The following is a 21,984-nucleotide window of genomic DNA, read 5'->3' on the forward strand; positions in this document are numbered from 1 at the left end:
TAATATCCATTATCGGAGACTTGGTACAGACATTTTAATTTAAGAAAGGTGTAGAGGGCAGAGACCGCGATCTAGAAGAGATTTACTGGTTTTTAAAATTAGACTTAGCAATAATATAAAACTTAAAGACTTGGTTACTATTTTAGCCTCAATGGCAGTTAACTCTTGACACAAAGGAATTGAGTCTTTGCCACTAACTCTGATTTTCTTATCCCTATATCTACTTAACCCAATGTCGTAGACCTTATATATTTCAAACTATGATTTCTCTTATATCAAATAATCTAAGTTTGAAATATTAAAAGTTTACACAATCAGGTTGCAAAGATATAGGGATTAGAAACTTTGAGTATGTGACAAAGACTCAATTCCTTTGTAAAAATTATCTAAATCGCAGCCTCAGAGTCAGATCTTGAGCAGAATTCAATTTTCCCAAGCGACCAAAATGAAACAAAAAAGTAAAATTTTATCTTGCCGATAAAAAAACTAATTTCCCAATTATTTACCGGACACCCTGTAACGTAAACAAACCTGGAAGAGGTTTTGATTTTGAATTTTTGTTTTTATATTTGATAAAATTTGTCACAATTCTCAGAGCTCCGACATCATGATAATTGATTTGAATGCATAATGTATCGTTGACTGTTGAGAAGGACCTCTCTATTTTGGTAGTTTAACAACCAGTGCATGATCAGGCGGAAGGGCGGATATTGTTTTAAACTTGACCACGGAGCCGGCGGAGTGCACACCCGTTGTATCAACGACGACCTCTCCGCCAGAAAACAGTTTTGAGACTTGAATCAAATCCGTTGAGTTGGCTCCAAGATTTGCAATCACCATATACCTAGAATAGAATTATGTAGTGTCTAAGTTTTTCTTTAATTTAGATAATGGGCTTATTTGATAATAAATATATGCGCCAGTTTAAGCTGATAAGAGGTAGTTGAACCACGTCTGCTCGGTTCAACAAGATCTCGAGGATAAATTTAAAGATTTTAAACCGCGGCACTGAACCGACAAAACCGGTTTCATTTAAGCGCCGGCCTAAATCTCGAAACACTAAATACAATTTCAAGTGGAACCAACCATGTTTGAGCCGTATCTCAAATTTGCTGCTCAAATCATTAAAATTCTGCCTCTGGTCCAAGATTGAAAGTACGTCTACCTACTTGAAGCAAACGAACCTCCATCTTGAAAATCACATTACATAAGTTTAATGTCCTTGTTTTTCTGGTTGAAAATTGCAAATTTTCAATTGCGGGTTCTACTTACGTATTTATGTTGAACAAGGAACGAGATTAAGAGAATTTATTTTAAGACCTAAGATAAAAATGACAATATCATTCTCATTGTTATTCAGATAAAGGTATTAAGAGAAGCGTAATCTGTCGAGAATGTCACTGGTTGAATGAATGGTAACACAGTGCATAATAAAATAAAAACTTGACCAAGCAACAGAATTCCATGAATTTTTGTGAAAGCAAAGAATAAATTGATCATAGAATATTTTACTAATGTATGAGGTATGTACGGCACATTGAATACAAAATTTATTTATAGCTGTGGGAATTTGATAATAATTTACAACATTTCTAAAATTGTTCCAAGTGCATTTTCCTGCTGTATAAAGACAAATCTGCCGGTAACAAAATTATGTTCTCATGTACTGACAGCTTGTCTCTTGTTTTAATTTCAGGTTTTCTATTTCTGCCACGTCGACAAACCTGTGTCTAGTTAATAATCCACGGGCAGCCCTAGTACATTTGAATTTCCGAGCCGGGTCAACTTTGTCGGTCCCAGTTTGTACTGTATCGCCCGGTCATTGGGTAAATAAAGCAGACACTCAATAGGACTAGCCGGTGCAACAAGGTTGACGCGGTCAGACTTTAGGTTGAATTTACTTTAACTAAAAGGTCAGAGGTGCGTGAATGATGTGGAAGAAATCGATGCTTTTCTATAGCTTAAAAGTGTTTAATTCTCGCAATTTCCATGTGTTTCTAAAGCTCAAAAGCCGCAAGTCAATTTTTCAGAGAACCTTCGATTTAAAATTTAAAAAAATTTTAATTCTTTTTATTTTCTTCCTTCATTATTGATCAGAAAAAGCTTTTAAAGGGACAGACCGGCTATGTAAGGAAGTTAAACTGAGTATGCAGTGTTGTGGACAAATTCTTTAGGACTCATTTGAGACATATAAAATGTTGCCAGGGACGTATAATTTCTGAGTTTGAGTGCATAGTCGACGTTCAAAATCATGAATTTGGGTGGGTACGTTTTCAGAATCGGTTTTTTAAAAACTATTAAATAACGATAACAAAAAAAGTAAAAATTATAAAGTAAACTAATTAGATGGTTAGGAACATATTAGGAAGAAAATAGTAACTAATAATTGAACAAGATTACTTATTTTCGATGATAAGATTAAATTTTAATTTCTCAACCTATTCCTAAACAACTAATTAGTTTACTGTAGAATTTTGTTAACATTTTTGTAGTCGTTATTTAGTGATTTAAAAAACAATTCTGAAAACGTATCCACCAAAAAGTACGATCTTAAACGTCGACTGTGCGCTCAAACTCAGGATTTACAGAGTTTTAAAAAGTTTTATATGTCACAAAGGAATCCTAAAGAATTTGTCCACAACACTGCATACTCAGTTCAAATACCTTACATGGCTGGTCACTCCCTTTCAGAGTCGTAGTAAATCTGAAATTATGTCGTAGACAGTCCCTTATATTAATTTGAGTAAGAAACAAGTTAACTAGACCTCTTATTAAAACCGTTATTTTGGAATAAAAAAATGTGAGTTATGTAAAATTCATCATAATAAAGAATGTGTTTACTGTTTACAGCTTTCAGTGGGATTCAAATTTATTGATACGAAATAAATATTCTAGGTCGGAATGTACTGACCCAGATTTGAACAGAGCTATACGATTTATCTTGTCATTAGGTGATAGGTCAATAGGGCAAAGGTGTATAGGTTTAAAGGTCAGTAAGTCAGGTTAGAGGTTTGTTGGTTTATAGGTCCCAAAATGTTTGAAACATTCATATATTTAAATAATCAAAATATTAATGATACTCATAATAATAAAATAATAATAATAATAATAATAATAATAATAATAATATTAACCTGTTTCTACGATTGTAATGTCGTTCCATCACAACAAGGTCTTCAAATACATTGATCTACAATTTATTACAAAAATTAGGACACACAAAGTTAAAAATGAAATTAAAAACGTGCCACCCATGAAATATAATTACTACAATAAACCTTATAAATGCTTTTACGCGTTTGAGTCAAGTACCGATAACAATTATTTTTACAATCTGATAAAACATTAGCTTAATAATCAAATTTAAATAATGAACTTTAAAATCTGATACGAAATCGAAAACGAGGAATATTAAGTATTTGCCACAAACTCTGATTTTCTAATCCCAATATCTTTGCAAATCAATGTCCGTGACTTGCACCTCCCTCCATGTTTATCTACTCCGTGAATGCTACCTCCTTCCATGTTTATCTACTCCGTGACTTGTACCTCCCTCCATGTTTATCTACTCCGTGACTGCTACCTCCCTCCATGTTTATCTACTCCGTGACTTGCACCCCCTCCATGTTTATCTATTCTGTGACTGCTACCTCCCTAAATGTTTATTTACTCCGTGACTTGTACCTCCCTCCATGTTTATCTACTCCGTGACTGCTACCTCCCTCCATGTTTATTTACTCCGTGACTTCTACCTCCCTCCATGTTTATCTACTCCGTGACTGCTACCTCCATCCATGTTTATCTACTCCGTGACTTGCACCTCCCTCCATGTTTATCTACTCCGTGACTGCTACCTCCCTCCATGTTTATTTACTCCGTGACTTCTACCTCCCTCCATGTTTATCTACTGCGTGACTTCTACCTTACCTTAAAATTGTTTTCTCTTGGCTGCTCGTAGCAATACTCAATTCCAGAACAAACCTAGTCATTTTTAATTATTAATTTCTATATCAATTCCAGGGTGCTTCGCACCCCTCGATCTTACTAATACTAATATTAGCTTTTATATTTTATTTTAACGAAAGCTTTTTTTTCGCACATAATTAATATTTCGCAGGTTTTCAATTTTCATTTATTGATCTACAAAGAACATTTTTTTCCTTAAATTCTAACTTTCTCTGATGAGGTTAAAGCCTACACAAAGTTTGAGTTCGATCGGTTCAGCAGTTTTGACATATAGTATAAATATTTAAAGTAAACCTATTATAGCTAATGTTTAGCTAATGTTTAAAGTGCAGTTTTGAGCAGATCTGCTTTTTAGTGAACAATATTTTAAAATATTTAAATGCAAAAAAGAAGGTACTTGCTGCATTTCTTAAATGACCTTCTGCATGGGAGGAAAGTCAAATGTGTAACGCGTAATACGTCTATTCAGTCAGACATCTTAATTTAAGGAATTAAATTTTGTTTTCCTAAACTAAAATAAACGTTTCTAGATTGTGTAATTATTGTTTAATCCCTTTTATATATTAACATCTGAGCTGGGTAGTGGGTAATACATAATAAGATCTTTATTATTTTAAACTCTTGCATTTAAAATATTTAAAGTTTTGTCTTAGCAGTCACAAGATCTACAGCTTTCTCTGTAGAAAGGAGATTCATCAATTCATTCATCAATTTATTCATCCTTCCACACCCCACTGTTATGAGCGGTCATAAACCACAACATTTTCCCAATTCCATACCACATATAAGCTTTTTTGTTTTTGGGCAGCTATAAGCCACAACCGCTCTGTCTTCCATGCCACAACAATTGAGAGTTTCGGCAATTATTACGTTTTTAAATGATAAATTTAGTGCAACTGAAATTGTGATCTCCAAAAATCCCTCCGCATTACATGAAAGATGACACTTTCAAGAAATTTTAGAAGATTGTTAAAGATCAATGAATTTCCGGAAGACAAAAGCTAATATCTCACGTGGAAGAGAAAAAAGCTGTGGCTCAGGGCCGCCTGCCTTCCACATCCCACTGTTATCCATGAGACCAAGGAAAGATGAGAATAATATTGACATTAGCAGAACACTAAGCTTTTGCACTTATAAATTTTTCATTGAGTTTAAATTACGTATTTATTCAATATACAGTATACACGCGAGAATATTTTGATTTTATGAACAAACAAAAAAGTTATACACCGATTTGAAAATAAATTCTTATACGCACTTTCATTTAACTTCAGAGTTGCAACTTTAGAAAGGTTTATCATTTCAGAAAGCAACATATCTTTCCTAAATCTCTATTCAGTTTTTATTATGTCCGACTTAGCAAAGAAATATCTGCTAAGAGATCGGTAAATTCGATTTACCCGTTTCAGCGGATTAAGAACCTAATCACTTCAAATTTAAAATTTTAAAATTTTAACCGACCTTGTAGTTTCCATTCATGTAGAGAGGAACAGCATGTTTTCGAGCAAACACTAAATCCGCCAAAATTGAACTGGAATGGTTAGTCTCAGCTGATTCATTCAAAATGGCGGACTGAACAGCTGACCATGGTAGAGAAATGGTTCCCGGAAGTAGTAAATGGAATGATAATTGTGCCGGGGTGGGATCTCCAGACCCCTTCCATAAAATCCACGGTTGCGTAAAGGATTTGTCCCATTTGAGAACATCGAGCATTGCAGTTCCGATTTCGGACACATTTCCCGATTTTAGATTTATTTCTGCGTTCAGAAGACGGAAATTGGCAATTGCCCCTGCTCCCGATACACTCCTAGTTACAGGTGAGATCTGATTGCCAAGGTTCTGGTCTATGCTCTCTGGGAAAAGGTACGAAGTAATTAAGATCCTGTTAGTTGAGCTGCTATATTTCTCAAAGTCTGTTGACCAAGCGGATATCTTTTCAGAGACAAACGGGTCTTCGCCGTAGTTGTTTAGACCGAGAAGAGTGATTCCATCAACTCCATGTCCAGCCCAGAACTGAATAGCCTTGGTGATTCTAAAGTCTAGTTCTGGTTCAATTGTCTGATTTGCCGAATGGGCCGGAATATCCACAATTAGAGTCATGTTGACATCGTGAAGAACTTTGGCAAGTTTTGAAATATCCGCCAAATTTCCCAATCTTAGCTTCAGCGATTCAAAATCATTGGCGGGGTTGAAAAGATTGACATCTTTGATTTGATCAACGTCAGAGCCATCTGGATTTTTCAGGTAAAGACTGATCAACTTGACACCCTGTATACCCATATTCTGGAGGCTAGGGACCTCAGCAATCAGGGACTGGAGGTCTAACATCAGCTCATCCAAACTATTATTAGTTGGACCAACCTCAACGATCACAGATCCTTGCCACCAGGCCATCTCAGGATCGCAGGCATGGGGCATGAAAGCTATCATGATACCAGCAGCTGTTATAGAACCAAGAATTGCAAGAATGGAAAACCAAAAGCAAGCTTGTCTCGCCAGGGCCCAGTATTTGTTATCGTAGATGAGAAAAAACTCCTCATGGTTACGAATTATTCTTTTGGCTTTTCTCATTCGTTTTTTGCTTCCTCTGCAAAGATAAAACAAATTCATGGGGATTTAAAATAAATTTGGACATTTTTTTAACAAAAAGCATTAAATAAAAATTCAATGTTTGTGCTCCCTTTTACCCTATTTATACGCCCCTTGTCCTTTTAACACAAAAACTAATCTCAAAAATAGGAAAAAAATTTGGAAAGAAAGGTAATAATCCACAATCAAGTTTTAAATTCAACATTTTATGGCGAACTAATAAACTGAAACGTTATTTTATGCAGGTTTTAATTCATAAGAAACTTCGTTTAAGCATTACGAATTCACGTGGATTTCTACAGCAAAGGCTAATGAGAAATTGGCCTAAATTTATTGTACAATGTACAATAGCTCTATAAGACATCCATCGGTGGTGAATTAAATCTTTGAATTAAACTCAAAACATAAATTTCATCACATCAACTTGTTTCTTTCTTTTCCTAATAATTCCCGTCTCTCCCCCGGCCACCATGTCTCGTCGTCTTTTCTTCGTTGAATGATGAATTAGCGCGGCACCGCTGTCAGATGAGAGTCCTTCACTGCGCATATAAGTCCCATCAGAGTCGAAGCAGCTGGTCGTATCCGTGTCCGAAGGAATATCTCTGTATGCCCTTTAAAAAATAGGGTTGTAAACTTATAATGGAATCACACCGAGGAAAGCGTAAAATGTACTCGACATTACTTGTACGACTTTGTGACCATGAAGATCCTCTAGTTTTGACTTTGTTGTTTCGCCATAATTATACTTCTGAATATACTTTGCCATATAACTTGAAAGGACTTGGGGCTAATTGCCACAAACTCAAATTTTCTAATCCCTATATTGTTGCAACCTAATGGTTTAAATCTTTGATATTTCAAACTTAGATTATTTGACCTAACAAAATTCATAGTTTCGAATATCTAAGGTCTTCAATGTTTGGTTGCAAAGATATAGGAATCATAAATTAGATTGTTGAAAAGACCCCTGTTCCCATACTTTAATTTGACGTGGTAAATATAAAAACCAATTTAAATATCTCACTCTGTGACTTAAGAAGTATAATCATTTAAAACAAATTTCAATGTTATTTTCTTTATAATATCTAAAAATGCAAATCTGTGCTAAGTTGACCCATAAGGTAACAGCTGGCTACTAGTGCGCCCGTCAGAATGTTTCAATATTTAATTTGACATCGGATATGAATTTATTGTGCCCAATTACTTGTAAATTAACATACAACTATGTGGTTAGATGACCCAAAACGTAAATGCTGGCTACTAGCGCTCCGATCAGGGTGCTAAAACTACATTTTTGACCGAAGAAATAGAATCCCCGTGCCTAATTACCTTGGCATGACACAATGCCTAGGTATTGCCTAATTACCTACGACATGTACAATTTATGGCAAGATGACTCACGCTCTAACATCTGGCTACAAGCGCGCTGAACAGAACGCTCCCATGTGTATTTTGACCACAGAAATTAATTCTTCGTCCCAATTTACATGTAGTTTGATGTATCGCATGCTACTTCTTTTTTTGAATAATGCCAAAATTGAAAGATTTAAGAATCACAAAAATTTTTAAAACGCGGGCACGCGGAAGGATTTGAAGCTATTTTGCGGCAAAACTGTTAAGGAATTACATTTTTGAACGCATCTTGAAGCAAATTCATGATCATTTCTTGGTGTCAAGATTCCAAAAATGCGAGAAATAGTAACATTTTCCACTAAAAAGCGCACGCGCGCTCTTTTGCTCGGATTTTTATAAAACTGATTTTTGCAGTTACAATACATAATTTTTTTTCAATTGCAAATATCAGCGTTCTATGACAATTCTAAGTTATGTTTCAACACTGTATAAATTTCCCAGAGGGTAATACGTTTTGTGCCCCCCCCCCTCTTATAAAAAATTCATACAATTTTTAAAATACAAAATAATCAAAACTTTCATTAGATTGAAACCTTTTAATTATGTTATGATAGTTTGTTACCAAGTGTAAAATAGGAAATTAGGCATGAACGTTATTGACACTTCTGATTGAAAAGATAGATAGTGTCAATCAAAATAATCAGTTTCTAAATATATATATTTCTTGCTTAAAGGGACTGCAGACCTAATTTAAAGCGACTCTCCAATCTCCATTTGTTGAGTCTCATTTACAATGGTACCGTTCAAAAGTTTGAACCGTTGTCTCATCAAGAATGAAGAAGATATCTGAAAATTGATTATTTTCAATTGTGGTTTCTTGTAAAAAGAAACTTGCGGATTTAAAATGCAGATACAAAGAATAAAATTGTCAGAATTCAACACTATTTAAGAATGAAAAACGACGAAATCTTACGATTTGTTGCGCTCCGATTCTGTTTTGAATCCATTGGGTTGAACAAAATGTTTGAGTTTATAATTATTATTTCAAAAAAGCTATTTTACAGCAAAGTCCCGGGATTATAAATATATTTAAAACCTTGAAATATTTAAACAAAAAATAAATAAGGTTTTGTCTACTGAATCCTAGGAAATAGTTTTTTTCTTCATTAATATTTAGAAAGATTGGACTCGCATTTTTAGTGTGTTTAGGGTCATTTTTTAGAACGAATAAGTTGAGTTTAAATTAATATTCCTTGAGGTCATAGAAACAAATAGAGCTTTCTAATTCTTCTTTCTTGTAATATATTGGTATCGTAACTTACAATGAACAAAAATATAGATTTAAGCGCTACAAGGAAATATTCATGGAATTTTAATAAAATATTTCCATTTACAGAATCAGAAAACTTTGTAACTAAACTTGTATATATTCGCTGTAACTGTACTTTCCAACACCTTGAATCCTAACTTAGTTACAAAACCTTGAATCCAAACTTAGTTACAAAACCTTGAATCCAAACTTAGTTACAACACCTTGAATCCTAACTTAGTTACAAAATCTTGAATCCTAACTTAGTTCCAACACCTTGAATCCAAACTTAGTTACAAAACCTTGAATCCTAACTTAGTTACAACACCTTGAATCCTACCTCAGTTACAACACCCTGAATCCTAACTTAGTTACAACACCTTAAATCCTAACTTAGTTACAACACCCTAAATCCTAACTTAGTTACAACACCTTGAATCCTAACTTAGTTACAACACCCTAAATCCTAACTTAGTTACAACACCTTGAATCCTAACTTAGTTACAACACCCTGAATCCTAACTTAGTTACAACACCCTGAATCATAACTTAGTTACAAAACCTTGAATCCTAACTTAGTTACAACACCCTAAATCCTAACTTAGTTACAACACCTTAAATCCTAACTTAGTTGCAACACCCTGTTACTCGAATTCAAAGGATGGTCATTTACAATTACGGAAACAGTCTCTCTAAAATGCATTAAAAGGATTTAACTAGCTTGGAATCCCAGCCATTTACATGCGCTTGGTCGTAAATTTTGATTTGAGCTAATTCGACACACTGGCACTAGAATCTTAAAACCAAGCTAAAAACATTCCCGTGATTCTCTCGAGTTCCAATTTGAGGCCAATCAGTCAGGGGTTCCTGAGTTACAATCGGACATACAAACAGACAGACAAACAGAGATTACTACTTATAAATATAAATAGTTTGGGAACCCATATTTTACCTGGACTTTTTCCTATAAGAGTCAATTTAAAATTTTAAAACAATCCCGTTGTTCTCCCAAATCCTCCTTGAGGCGAACCGGTCAAGGGAATCATGCGTTATGATCAGATAGACAAACAGAGATTACCACCTTATATATAAAGATACCTGATCTCATGTCCAAGGGGTGATTTCTCCATGGGAACTGAAACACAGTAGCTCACAGTCTTCTTCCTTTTAGCTTTATGTCCTCCCGTCTCCGGTAGTCCAGCAACCTCAAGGGGGTCCTATAGGAGAACACGGTCAACTAGAGGTCCAGTGAGTCTTAACTTTACAACCAATTTTTAACCCTGTTAATGTATATTTTTCGTATTGACTACTTGCTACTATTTTGTTGGGATATTTATTTCTAATATTTATGTGTAAAAGATCTTTTTCGCTATTTTTGACGGATTTTTATAAGAGATAAAAATATTACTAAAAATATGCCGATACAAACGGGATGCACTTCGTAGTAGTTACTCAAGTTAGTTCTACGTGAGATACAAATATATTTGGGGTAGTTTTCAAACAAACTGTGTTTTGTACCACAAACTCAAATTGTCTAATCCTATATCTGTGCAACCATATGTTGTATACCTTTGATATTTAAAACTTTTAATTCTGTTAAATCAAATAATCAAAGTTTGAAATATCAATATCAATACTCCGCAACGCAATGCAAGATCTGAGATTTTTTAAAATCATATATCAAAATCAAAATAGAGTAAAATCGATATTTACTTAATTGTTAATATTAGGCCAAACTAAAAGTAAAAATGCTCTGGTTAAATCAATTAGCAAAATTTATAAAAATTAAACTTGTATTTATAGAGAATTTATTTTTCAATTAAAATTTCCATCTTAAATACTTGTGAAGCATCTTAAATACTTGTGGAACATCTTAAAAGTAAAAAAAACATTGTTATTTACAAATGATCCAAATGCAAAGAAAAAATTAAAATGCATCCCTGTCCTTCATCTTCGAGGCCAATTTCTGAATTTTATGTCTTTGCTTTAAAAAAAAAACCTGCTCGCAACATAGAAATATAGTCGTAAAAACCTATTTCTTGATATTTTAAAAGTTTTTGATAAATAAAAAAATACAAAGGACACTCAACACTTTTTGGCACAAAAAAGTTAACTTAACTTGTTTACTTTCCACTCTTATTATCAAGTTATACCTAGATGTAAAATTCTGAACATTCCTTTGAAAAATGACCCGAAAAAAAGCATAAAGTTCTATTTCAAATTTAGCTAAATTGTTGAATAAGATTTAAAATAATGTCGAACGAAAATCCGACAGAATTGACTCCAATATATTTGCTAAAATTCAATCTATTTATCTTCCTGAACAGAGCTTTGCAAAATTTAAAAATCACAAGTTTGGGAGAGACTAAATTAGATTTTCAGTTTTAACAAGCAGAAAGTAACAAACTTTTTGGATCTATAGAATGAATAGAATGAGACTGTAAAGACGACCAAGAACTTTTAAAATATGAAAATTTTAACCTTGATTTTTGGTCTCTGTCTTTGACTTATTATTATAATTCTTTTACTGATTAAGAACAGAAATAAGCCAGTTTTGGCTTCCAGAGAACCCTGAATGTATTAAAAGGGACTACGCAAATTCCGTACAGTCTTCTCTGAAGTCTCATCCTTTGTGGGTAACTCTGTACTGAAACCATTCAAATTCATTAAAAATATTTCCGAGGGATAACCACAAATTTAGTGGAATCTTTGTCGTCATTGATTTTTCTTATGATTAGAAATACCCGAAATACCGCCAAGGTGTTATTTCTGCTGGTACTTGATCACCTACCTGGATTCTACTGGTACTTGAACACCTACCAGGATACTGTTGGTACTTCAACACCTACCTGGATACTCCTGCTGGTACTTGAACCCCTACCTGGATACTACTGCTGGTACTTGAACCCCTACCTGGATACTACTGCTGGTACTTGAACACCTACCTGGATACTACTGCTGGTACTTGAACACCTACCTGGATGATACTACTGGTACTTGATCACCTACCTGGATTCTACTGGTACTTGAACACCTACCTGGATACTATTGGTACTTCAACACCTACCTGGATACTCCTGCTGGTACTTGAACACCTACCTGGATACTCCTGCTTGTACTTGAACCCCTACCTGGATACTACTGCTGGTACTTGATCACCTACCTGAATACTACTGCTGGTACTTGAACACCTACCTGGATGCTACTACTGGTACTTGAACCCAACCTCTCTGCTTGAACCAAGAGTTGGTTCTCCGGCATCTGTATTGTAAACAGATCCTCAGTACTTCTGGTTGACACCTGCACATTGTACATTGTACATTTATACGTTCCTTTTCAACAAACGTTCTAATGACGTACTTTAGGCCTGGGGACGATAGTTAGACCACTAGATGTCTCACCCTACATTCTTATCTGATAGATAGATAGATTAGGACACACACAGTCGAAGACGTCATCTTGTCGACCAGTAGTAAGTCCGGTTCAATTAAAGTACCGGTCCGGCTAAAACGCGACATCGAACCAAATGAATCATAATCGTTTTATGAAATTCTTGTTGTAGAAGTTCTGAATAAAGGTTTAATGTGTATTTAGAAAACTATAGCTTATGGCATAGAGAACTATGTACAAACTATAAATTGCGACCAGATTACAAAACTTAAGACGGGGTATCGTTATGAAAACCGGTTTAAGAACCCGGGTTTCACGAATGGGGTTAGGCAGTTTTGTGAATAGCAATATTTGTCTTATGAAATATTTTTTATTTAGTGTTTACATATTCTCCATTTTTTCGAATCTCTGAAATCAAAATCTACACAAATGTTAAGACCCCAAAAAGGAAAGTCGTGAGTTTCGTTCAACGATACGCTTTTAAATGTGGGGCTCTCTGGTCACACAAAATTAAAAGAATTTCGACCAACTTTTTCATTAATTTGAAACTTTAAACTTTGCACTTTAATTATAACGGACAACTTTATTGGAGGAAATTTATGTTTAAAACAGGGGGTTTACACTTTATATATTATGTACAAAATATAATAACTAGAATGGTTTAAATTGTCTGGGTTTCCTCTCTTTGTTGAAGGTTCAATAAACAGAGACAATGTTTTATCTCTTCTATATAAACAGACCTAAAACCTAATATAACAAATAGACAAGAATGTAACCCCCCCCCCCCTCCCCACCCTCCGGAGGAAGATATTATCTCTGTACAATACCATACTCCGTCATTTCTGTATCTATGTGAAGTGTTATGATTATTATTAATATGTATTTGACGAGCTTCATGCACAAATCCATGGAAAGTTATTAAAATTTTTTTAGAGAGCCTCAACTTTAAAGTGTCTTAACGACTTGACCTAGTGTGTTACCTCTTTCTTTCTATAATTTAAGTTTTAAATGAGTGATAGGAAAAATACTGCTCGATTTTTGTGTGAAACATCTAGTTTCCAGTGTGGTTTGTTGAATCTAATTCAATATAACCGATGGTCGAATTTAAAGAATTTGAACGGCGGTTTAAATTTAAGCCGGGGTTTAAATATGGTTGGATCCACTTAAAATCGTATAAAATGTTTCAAGATTTAAACCGGCGCTTAATTTAAACCGGGTTTTGGCGGATTTAAACCGCGGCTCAAATTCTTAAAATTCCGTCTCGAGATTTTTAAATCTGAAAGGGACATGATCACGTGTTTTTTTTCATGCAAAGATAGAAATGTCCGATTTACAACGGTTTCTTTAAACCTTGATCTGCTTAAAAATGTGGAAAATGCCGTCGTTTTTTCTTGGTATACAAAAGGTGTTAATTTCAGATAACATCTCTGTTGTTTCTTATGAGAATGCGCAAGTCAATTTTGCAGAGAAACCACACATGAAATTAAGTTTAAATAAACAAAAACATGAATATCTAATTCAAATTCCAAATTAGTTCCAAAACTAATACTTGGCCCATTTCTAACACTGAATGTTAAAAATGGGCCAAGTATTTCTAGCACTGAGTATTAGAAATGGGCCAAGTATGCAAATTTATCTTTTCTTTTTTAAGCGTATATATCTTTAAATCCAAGCCTAGTTGAACAAAACTACACCATACTTTTAAAAAAAAGGCATAAACTTTCAAATTGTGCCCATTTCTAACACTCAGTGTTAGAAATGGGCCAAATGTGCTAGTTTTGTAACTAATATCCCCTGAGGTCCTTTAATCTCTGTGTTAAACCCGGCTTTAGCGTCTATTTACGCCCATTTAAAGATAAGGTCAAGTCGTGAGGTTAACATTTTTTTGTATACTTTTACATTTAAAATCTCGGGAATTAACTAGATTTATAATATAAACTCACTATTAAAATTATATATTTGTTAATCTTGACCTAAAACTCGGGCCTGACAGAAGCCTGAGTGTACGTAAGGAAGGTTGGACTTTACTTTTAAAATCTCAGCATAACACCACACCATGGATGAATTTAAAAAATGCGCATATTTTCAAGATGCTCGTTTTTTTACTTATCCAGGTTTACAATCAGAGGCGCGTTTATTTATTATTATTATTATTATTATTTTGAAATTCAAGGAACAAACATTTTTATTATTATTTTTCAGCTTCACTTTGTTTATATGTTTTATGGTGTCTGTGCCCAATTTAACTGTAATGAAGAATATTAAAATAAGCCCACATTACCTCTTCAATGCTGGCCAGAACCGGTTCCTGGAGATCCAGTCTAGTTTCTGGCAGCTCGTAGGCTTCTCCAGACATATACCCTGCTCAGTTTATAATATCTACACTTCGAATCTTGCCACTAGAGGTCTCTGTTGTTGTTTATTGAAATTGTAAATTACCAGACCTTGAGGTTAGATAACAATTGTATTTCTGTCAATGACGTGAGCCAAGTTCTTGTGCAATGTATAATGATAAAGAAAGGCGACAGTTAAATAGCGGTCAAACCTAGGTCTGAATTCTTCACTGACAACTACTCAGTCGTTAAAAGTCAGGCATTCATTACATTTATCATTATCAACAATGAGGTGCTTTTAAAGAGAATAGATAAGTTGGAATTACTTGTAAAAAGTGTAAAACTGCCATTTAGTTCTAGTGCTACCAAACTGCTTTTTAAAGTTTGTATAAATATTCCTGTGGATATTGTATCGTACTGCTCACCGCTGTTGTACCCGCTCGGCAGGTCCTATGTACGCACAACAATGAATATGTACTATGTGTACAGTACAGTGTACATTTCCAGGTCAACTCGGTAAAAATGGCTTTCTTTCATTATTCTCAAATTTGTGTTGTTGCGAAGGAGAGATGTTTAGAATATTTGAGGGTTAAATATTTTGTCGTTAACCGAAACTAGATTATAACAGAGAGGGTAAATTATTTTTAATCTTTAATATTGAATGAACTACTGGCAGAACCAGAAAAAGGTCAGGAATTAATTTACGTCAGACGATTTTTCCATCGACTTTGATCTTTAAAATAGTTTTCGCGTCATTCATTTGTCAATCTAATTTTACAATTATACAAATATGATTGTTGAAATCCCAGTCCTGCCATTTCCAAAATGTGGTCTGCCTTTTTTGTGCGTAAAAAATTTCCCGAGATATAAAGAGTTTTGGTGAGATTTCATTTTCATTAAATAAAACGAAAATTTTCTAATTTTGAATGAAATCATTCATATCTTAACTTTCTGTGATTTTGAACGCACAAAAAAGGCAGACCACATTTTGTAAATGGCAGGACTGGGGCTATTTTGTGATTATCTTTTCATTAATCATATTTACAAAACTAGATTGACAAATGAATGCCGTAAGGCGTAAACTGTTTCAAAGATGAGAAAACGATTGTAAAGTTGTCTATTAACTGTCAATTAATTCCGGGTCTTTCTGATTAGGACTGTATTAAAGTTTCTAATTCATAAAAATAGATTTAAAAAAGATAAAAATACTTAAAGGGAATGTCGACATATTTTCAAGTGACCCCTAGTGTCCGATACAATGGTATCTCTTTTACATAAAACCGCAAATTTATCAATTTGAGAATACTTATTTTCAGGCAAGGTTTTAATGATATCATTTTAAATTGTTCGTAAGTTTTCAACTGGAGGTTGTACTTGTAATTCCGTTGACATTCCCTTTTAAGAAAGATTGTTGCAGTTTATTATTAACGGTACATGAACCAATATTTAATAACAAATTCTCCATGTACCATGTACTTTTGTTGTTTATCGTTTTCAATCGTTTTTATTATTAGAGCTTCCAACTTTTAAAAATAGTTTTATTTTAAAATTAGCTTTTAGCTTTGCAATATGTTAATCTTCTGTCAGAGTCAAAATTTTACATAGTGTTTAGCAAATGTCCTGAATAGAAAAAATTAAAAATATTTTTGTCACTATGCCCTGAAAGAAAATACAGGTAAAAACGAACCAACTGAAGGAACATCATATCGTACAGCACAAACTCAAATTTTAAAAACTCTTTCATCAATTACGTGAGGAAAGGTGATAACGAAGATTTCCGAATTTCCGACGTACATGATTTTAACAACGTAGATCGGGCATTATCAGTGTAGCTAGAAGCAACTATCTAGAATGGAATTTTTTTTTTAAATTTACAAAAATGCCAGAAAACTTTGGAGGTCAAGCAAAAACGTTATCAGATTCAGCAAATACACATCATAATGTACTTTGCTTCTTAAACATGAAATTTCAAATCATCTAATCATTCAATCATTTTAATACATTCAAAAAATTTTAAAATTTAAATGTTAATCATTTGTTGTTTTCCTGTTCATATTGCTGACCGCTCTCATAGTCGCTGTACAGGCTACCAGACTCAGGACTATCTTTACCTCCAGGTATACGTTCCTGTACATAGGCGTAGTTCATGTACAAAGGTATAGTTCATGTACATAGGTATAGTTCATGTACATATGCATAGTTTATGTACATAGGCGTAGTTCATGTACATAGGCATAGTTCATGTACATAGGCGTAGTTCATGTACATGGGCATAGTTCATGTACATAGGTGTAGTTCATGTACATAGGCATAGTTCATGTGCATAGGTATAGTTCATGTACATAGACATAGTTCATGTACGTAGGTTAAGTTCATGTAAATACATTTAGTTCATGTACATATGTATAGTAAATGTACATAGGCATAGTTCATGTTCATAGTTTTAGTTTCATGTACATAAGCATAAATCCTGTATATAGGTGTAGTTCATGTACATAAATAGTTATAGTTCATGTACATACATAGGTATAGTTCCTGTACAAAGATATAGTTCCTATACATAGGCATAGTTCCTGTACATACATAGGTAAAGTTCCTGTACAAAGGTATAGTTCATTTAAATAGGCATAGTTTATGTACAAAGACAAAGTTTCTGTACATACAAAGGTATAGGCATGGTTCATGTACGTAAGCATAGTTTATGTACATAGGTATAGTTCATGTATATAGTCATAGTTTATGTACATATGTATAGTTCATAGTTCAGGCATATTTCATGCATATAGGTATGGTTCATGTACATATGGCATAGTTCATGTACATAGGCATGTTCATGGACGTAGGTATAGTTCATATACATAAATATAGTTCATGGACGTAGATATAATTCATGTACATAAGTATAATTTCGGAACAAACGTATAGTTCATGTACATAAGTATAGTTCATGTGCATAGGTATAGTTCATTTCCATAGTTTTAGTTCATTTGCATAGGTATAATTCATTTGCATAGGAATAGTTCCCGTACATAGGTATAGTTCCTGTACATAGGTATAGTTCCTGTACATAGGTATAGTTCCTGTACATAGGTATAGTTCATGTACATAGGTATAGTTCCTGTGCATAGGTATGGTTAATGTACAAAGTCATAGTTAGTTCCTATACATGCACGAAACAGTGCCATTAAAGTATCCTAAAAATTTAATTGTTTTGTGATAAAAACTTACTTTGTGCCTTTCTCTGGCTCCTAACTCCCTAAAAACCTCCTAAATGATGGTCATTTAATATTTTTCGAAATATCTTTGAAAAATTTGATTTCTATCAGAAAAATAACTATTTATGTAAATACGAAATACAATTGTATTCCCTTCGCAAAAAGTTTTTTTTTAAATTAAATTTTTATACAGAAGTGATTAAAAATGCGGGAAAATAATTCTGATTTGTAATTTTACGCGACTCTTAACTTAATTTCAATTCAGGAACGGAACTTTTATCTAATCAATAATGAGGCAGATATGGACGTTTTTCTAATCTAAAAAGTGTTTAATTCTGGCAATTTTGCTCCATTTTTAAGCAGCAGAAATGCACAAGTCATTTTCACAGAGAAGCCATAATTTAAGAACATGAATGTCTTATTCATTCTGGATTAAACAAAGTTTGTATAGTTCGGTTATAAGTCGGACAAGGCAAATTTAGAAATATAGGAGCAATTCAAATTACGTCTACAGTCCCTTTAAACTTGAATAAAATACTAAATGTTTCCTTGGGTGCGCCATTTTTCCTCTGGGTGCTATTAATAAAACCCCTTTCCATTCCACGTTCAAAATTCCAGGTTCAGTCCTGTTCAGAAATATAATTTTAAATCGCAATTATAAAAAATCGTTTTTTTAATTTATAAAATTAATACAAGATCAAATTTTATTTAACTCAAATGAACTCTAACTAATTTTTTACCTAATTTTAAAGTTATACCTATAGATTGAAGGAGATAAAAATGATCAACAATTTTTTAAGTTTTGGTGGATTTCTGAAACTTGATTGGGTTTTTGTTTGGATTGGTTTGATTTGATGTGTTCACTTGATAGCTTTGATCCAGTAGCAAACAGTTCTGTTATCACTGACGTAGATATGGGTCAGAATAGAGATATCTCCTGGACGGTCAGCTACTTGCATAGTGTGAACCCAGTAGGTTGGAGATTAACAAGATGGTTGCAACATCTCAACCTGACACAAACAAACATATTAAAAAATATATTATTCTTATCTTTCTTAAGAGTTAAGTTAACATACAGATATTTATTTTCATTAAAAGCTCCCTAAGATAGTTTACAATACGTAATACGTATCTGTTATTTGATTTAAAGGACCAAGTCCGATTCACAACAACGGAATCCTTGAAAACTATTTTCTGATCAACCATTTAAAAAAAACACAGTGACAATTAATAACACATAACAAAGCAAAAAATGTCACGTTTCTATTTGCTTTTTAAACACCAAAACATCTTATTGATTAAATGCAAAAGCAGATGTCGTCTTTTAATGAAAAAGGAAAAGTAGTTGAACTAGGAACCAAAAGTAATACTACATCTTTCCATAGGGCCAAGAGTGCACTTGAGATGTAGTTCAACTCGTCATCCCTAGTTCAAATACCTTCATCAATATTCATTAAACCCGGCCTCTAATATCTCACTAAATAAATGCGCCAAATATATCTATTTGATTTTAATAAATTAAAAGTATACGATGAAAACCAAGCCAATGAATAAACAGATTCAAAAGTTTCAATATTGAAATGTGCAAGCTGGAATATATATTCAAGCTGACACTACACAATATAGAATAAAAAAACAATTTCAAATCGCTTTATAAAAAATTAAAATTTTAAAGTAATTATTACTTCAATCATGATACTAGTGAAAATAATGATAATAATAATTTAATGATAGTAATAATAATAATAATTAAATAATAACGAGTATGTTAACTATTTCTTAAATTCAGTCAGACAGAAATGACTGTCCACAAGAATGAAATAAAAAGCAAACAACTTTTTGAATAAGTTGCCTTTTTGAAATTATTTTTTTTTATTGCATATCTTTGGCTTATTTTTCAAATAATTGCCTTCTTGTACTTTCTTACATCTACTTTAGATTTTCCGCCCATATTTCATCAGAGGAGGATCACTGATCAGAGGTTATACATTAGTATAATGTAATATTAACTTATTATGTAGATAAAAAAATTTTTACCTGAAAATAAATCCTAATTTGATTGATTTGTACGTGAGCCGCTGCCGGTCAGTTTATAATAAATCCGCAAAGTACAAACAGCTGTACAACCGCTTTCAGTTCACCTGATTTTCTAGGACTGACTGAACTGAACTGACTGAATCGCTCCCGGCTCCGAGACTCGAGAGTCTTAGAGACATACACGGAGGAGAGGAAGAGAGGCCGGTCCGCCTTTCACCTAGAACCGTGTCGAGCCAACATAAAAGTTTAAGCCTCCGACCATGCAATGGTTGGCCCGGCCTGACTTTCAGCCTCGTTAGTCAAACGTGTCGGTACAAGGGCCAAACTGCCCAAATCACATGAATTTGTAGAAAGAGAAGGTTGAAACTCTTGAAAGTGGAGTTAGAAGGGAAGNTTTTAGGCCCAACAAATACTTCCCCGCATTCCAAAGCATGGCGCTTTATTGTAAAATACCTTCAAGATTTTTTTTATAATCATTTAAGAAGTTCTGACTCGTAATTTCGCAAAAATCTGAAATATCACGTAGCTTACACAAAAGTACATGCAGCTATACAGATATCTTTAATGACGAAAAATGATACGGAGTGTTTGAAAAAACTTTTTTCCTGCAGGTTGAACTATATAAATTTTACATTTTTACATTTCAGGGGACATTAGTCCAAAAAAGTGATCTGACCCATGTCTAACACTGATTGTTAGAATTTAACAGCCAATCTGCAAAATTAGCTCTCCAAGAGTACATTTTCTATTTAACAGGGTTACCCACAATGGATGATCAACTGTAAAGGCGACCAAAAAATATTGGTTAGGCTTGATTTTTTATGTTTTACAAGATGATTAAGAGAAATAATCCAATTTTGGCCTACAAAGAACCCAGAATGTAAATAAACAAATTCTGTACAGTAGTCTCTAAAGTCTCATTCTTTGTGGGTAACCCTGTATATAAAGTTGTAATCTCTGTCTGTCTGGGTGTTTGTTTGTTTGTTTGTTTTTCCAATCAAAACTGAACCTCTGGACCGATTTACCTCAAATTTTGATCGGGTAACTCGTGGTCATAGGGTTTTGTTAATCGTTTTTGAAAACAATCGTTAAACGATCGTTTTTTTTTCGTTTTCAAAAACGATCGTTTCGTTTTCGGAAAAAAACGATTGTTTTTAAAAATGACCCACTCGTTTTGAACTTTAAGAAAACGAATAGCGATCGTTTTTGAAACGATCGTTTTTATTAAAACGATTTGCGACCGTTTTTTATACGATTGTTTTTGAAAAAATTTTATTGACAATTATGTTAACGATCGTTAACGAAGGGTCGTCATTAACGATCGTTAACGAAGGGTCGTCGTTAACGATCGTTAACAAAAGGTCGTCGTTAACGATCGTTAACGAAGGGTTGTCGTTTACGATCGTTAACGAAACTACGAACTTTATCAAAACGGTCGTTTTTGGAAAAAAATACATGCAACTTTATTGAATGTCATCTTACATGAAGTTTAACAGTTGTGGGGGAGTTAAAACTCCTTGATATTTTCTTAAAAACTACTCAATGATAAGTACAGATGCCCTTCAGATCGGTTTCCTCTCTTCGTTAACGAAGGGTCGTTGTTAACGAAGGTCCGTCCTTAACGATCGTTAACGAAGGGTCGTCGTTAACGATCGTTAACGAAACGACGAATTTTATAAAAACTATCGTTTTTTAAAAACGACCATTTTTAAAAAACGAACTTTTTTAAAAAACGATCGTTTTTAAAAACGATCGTTTCGTTTTCAATTTTTCGTCGTCGTTTTAATAACGA

General features: G+C 33.6%; 1 protein-coding gene across 2 annotated transcripts; it reads right to left on the reverse strand.

Moving 5' to 3' along the window:
• Positions 1-314: 314 nt before the first annotated feature.
• Positions 315-20,358, reverse strand: LOC111706478 (uncharacterized). 2 transcript variants are annotated; one of them, XM_023479361.1, is made up of 15 exons: positions 20,193-20,358; positions 20,083-20,126; positions 18,914-19,165; positions 18,704-18,781; positions 18,169-18,207; positions 16,987-17,067; positions 15,339-15,390; positions 14,889-14,968; positions 12,413-12,517; positions 10,316-10,434; positions 6,996-7,166; positions 5,428-6,553; positions 3,928-3,981; positions 3,135-3,190; positions 315-844 (listed from the first exon to the last, which is right to left on the reverse strand). In XM_023479361.1, exons 4-15 carry the CDS (start codon positions 18,752-18,754, stop codon positions 661-663), a joined length of 2,118 nt encoding a protein of 705 aa, XP_023335129.1. In that variant the 5' UTR covers positions 18,755-18,781; positions 18,914-19,165; positions 20,083-20,126; positions 20,193-20,358; the 3' UTR covers positions 315-660. The 2 variants fall into 2 exon arrangements, with proteins under 2 accessions (XP_023335129.1, XP_023335128.1); XM_023479360.1 differs by lacking the exon at positions 20,083-20,126.
• Positions 20,359-21,984: the final 1,626 nt, after the last annotated feature.

Source organism: Eurytemora carolleeae, unplaced genomic scaffold, assembly GCF_000591075.1.
Source record: "Eurytemora carolleeae unplaced genomic scaffold, Eaff_2.0 scaffold714, whole genome shotgun sequence".
Taxonomy (NCBI): Eukaryota; Metazoa; Arthropoda; class Copepoda; order Calanoida; family Temoridae; genus Eurytemora; species Eurytemora carolleeae.

Excerpts from the sequence above, each read along its gene's own strand:
- LOC111706478 (XM_023479360.1), bottom strand. The coding sequence starts at position 18,754 with ATGGAAAGGGGTTTTATTAATAGCACCCAGAGGAAAAATGGCGCACCC. Across the intron at positions 18,208-18,703 it reads GGAAAAATGGCGCACCCAAG|GAGGTTTTTAGGGAGTTAGG; the intron begins GAAACATTTAGT and ends ACCATCATTTAG. Across the intron at positions 6,554-6,995 it reads GGAGAGACGGGAATTATTAG|AGGAAGCAAAAAACGAATGA; the intron begins GAAAAGAAAGAA and ends TTATCTTTGCAG.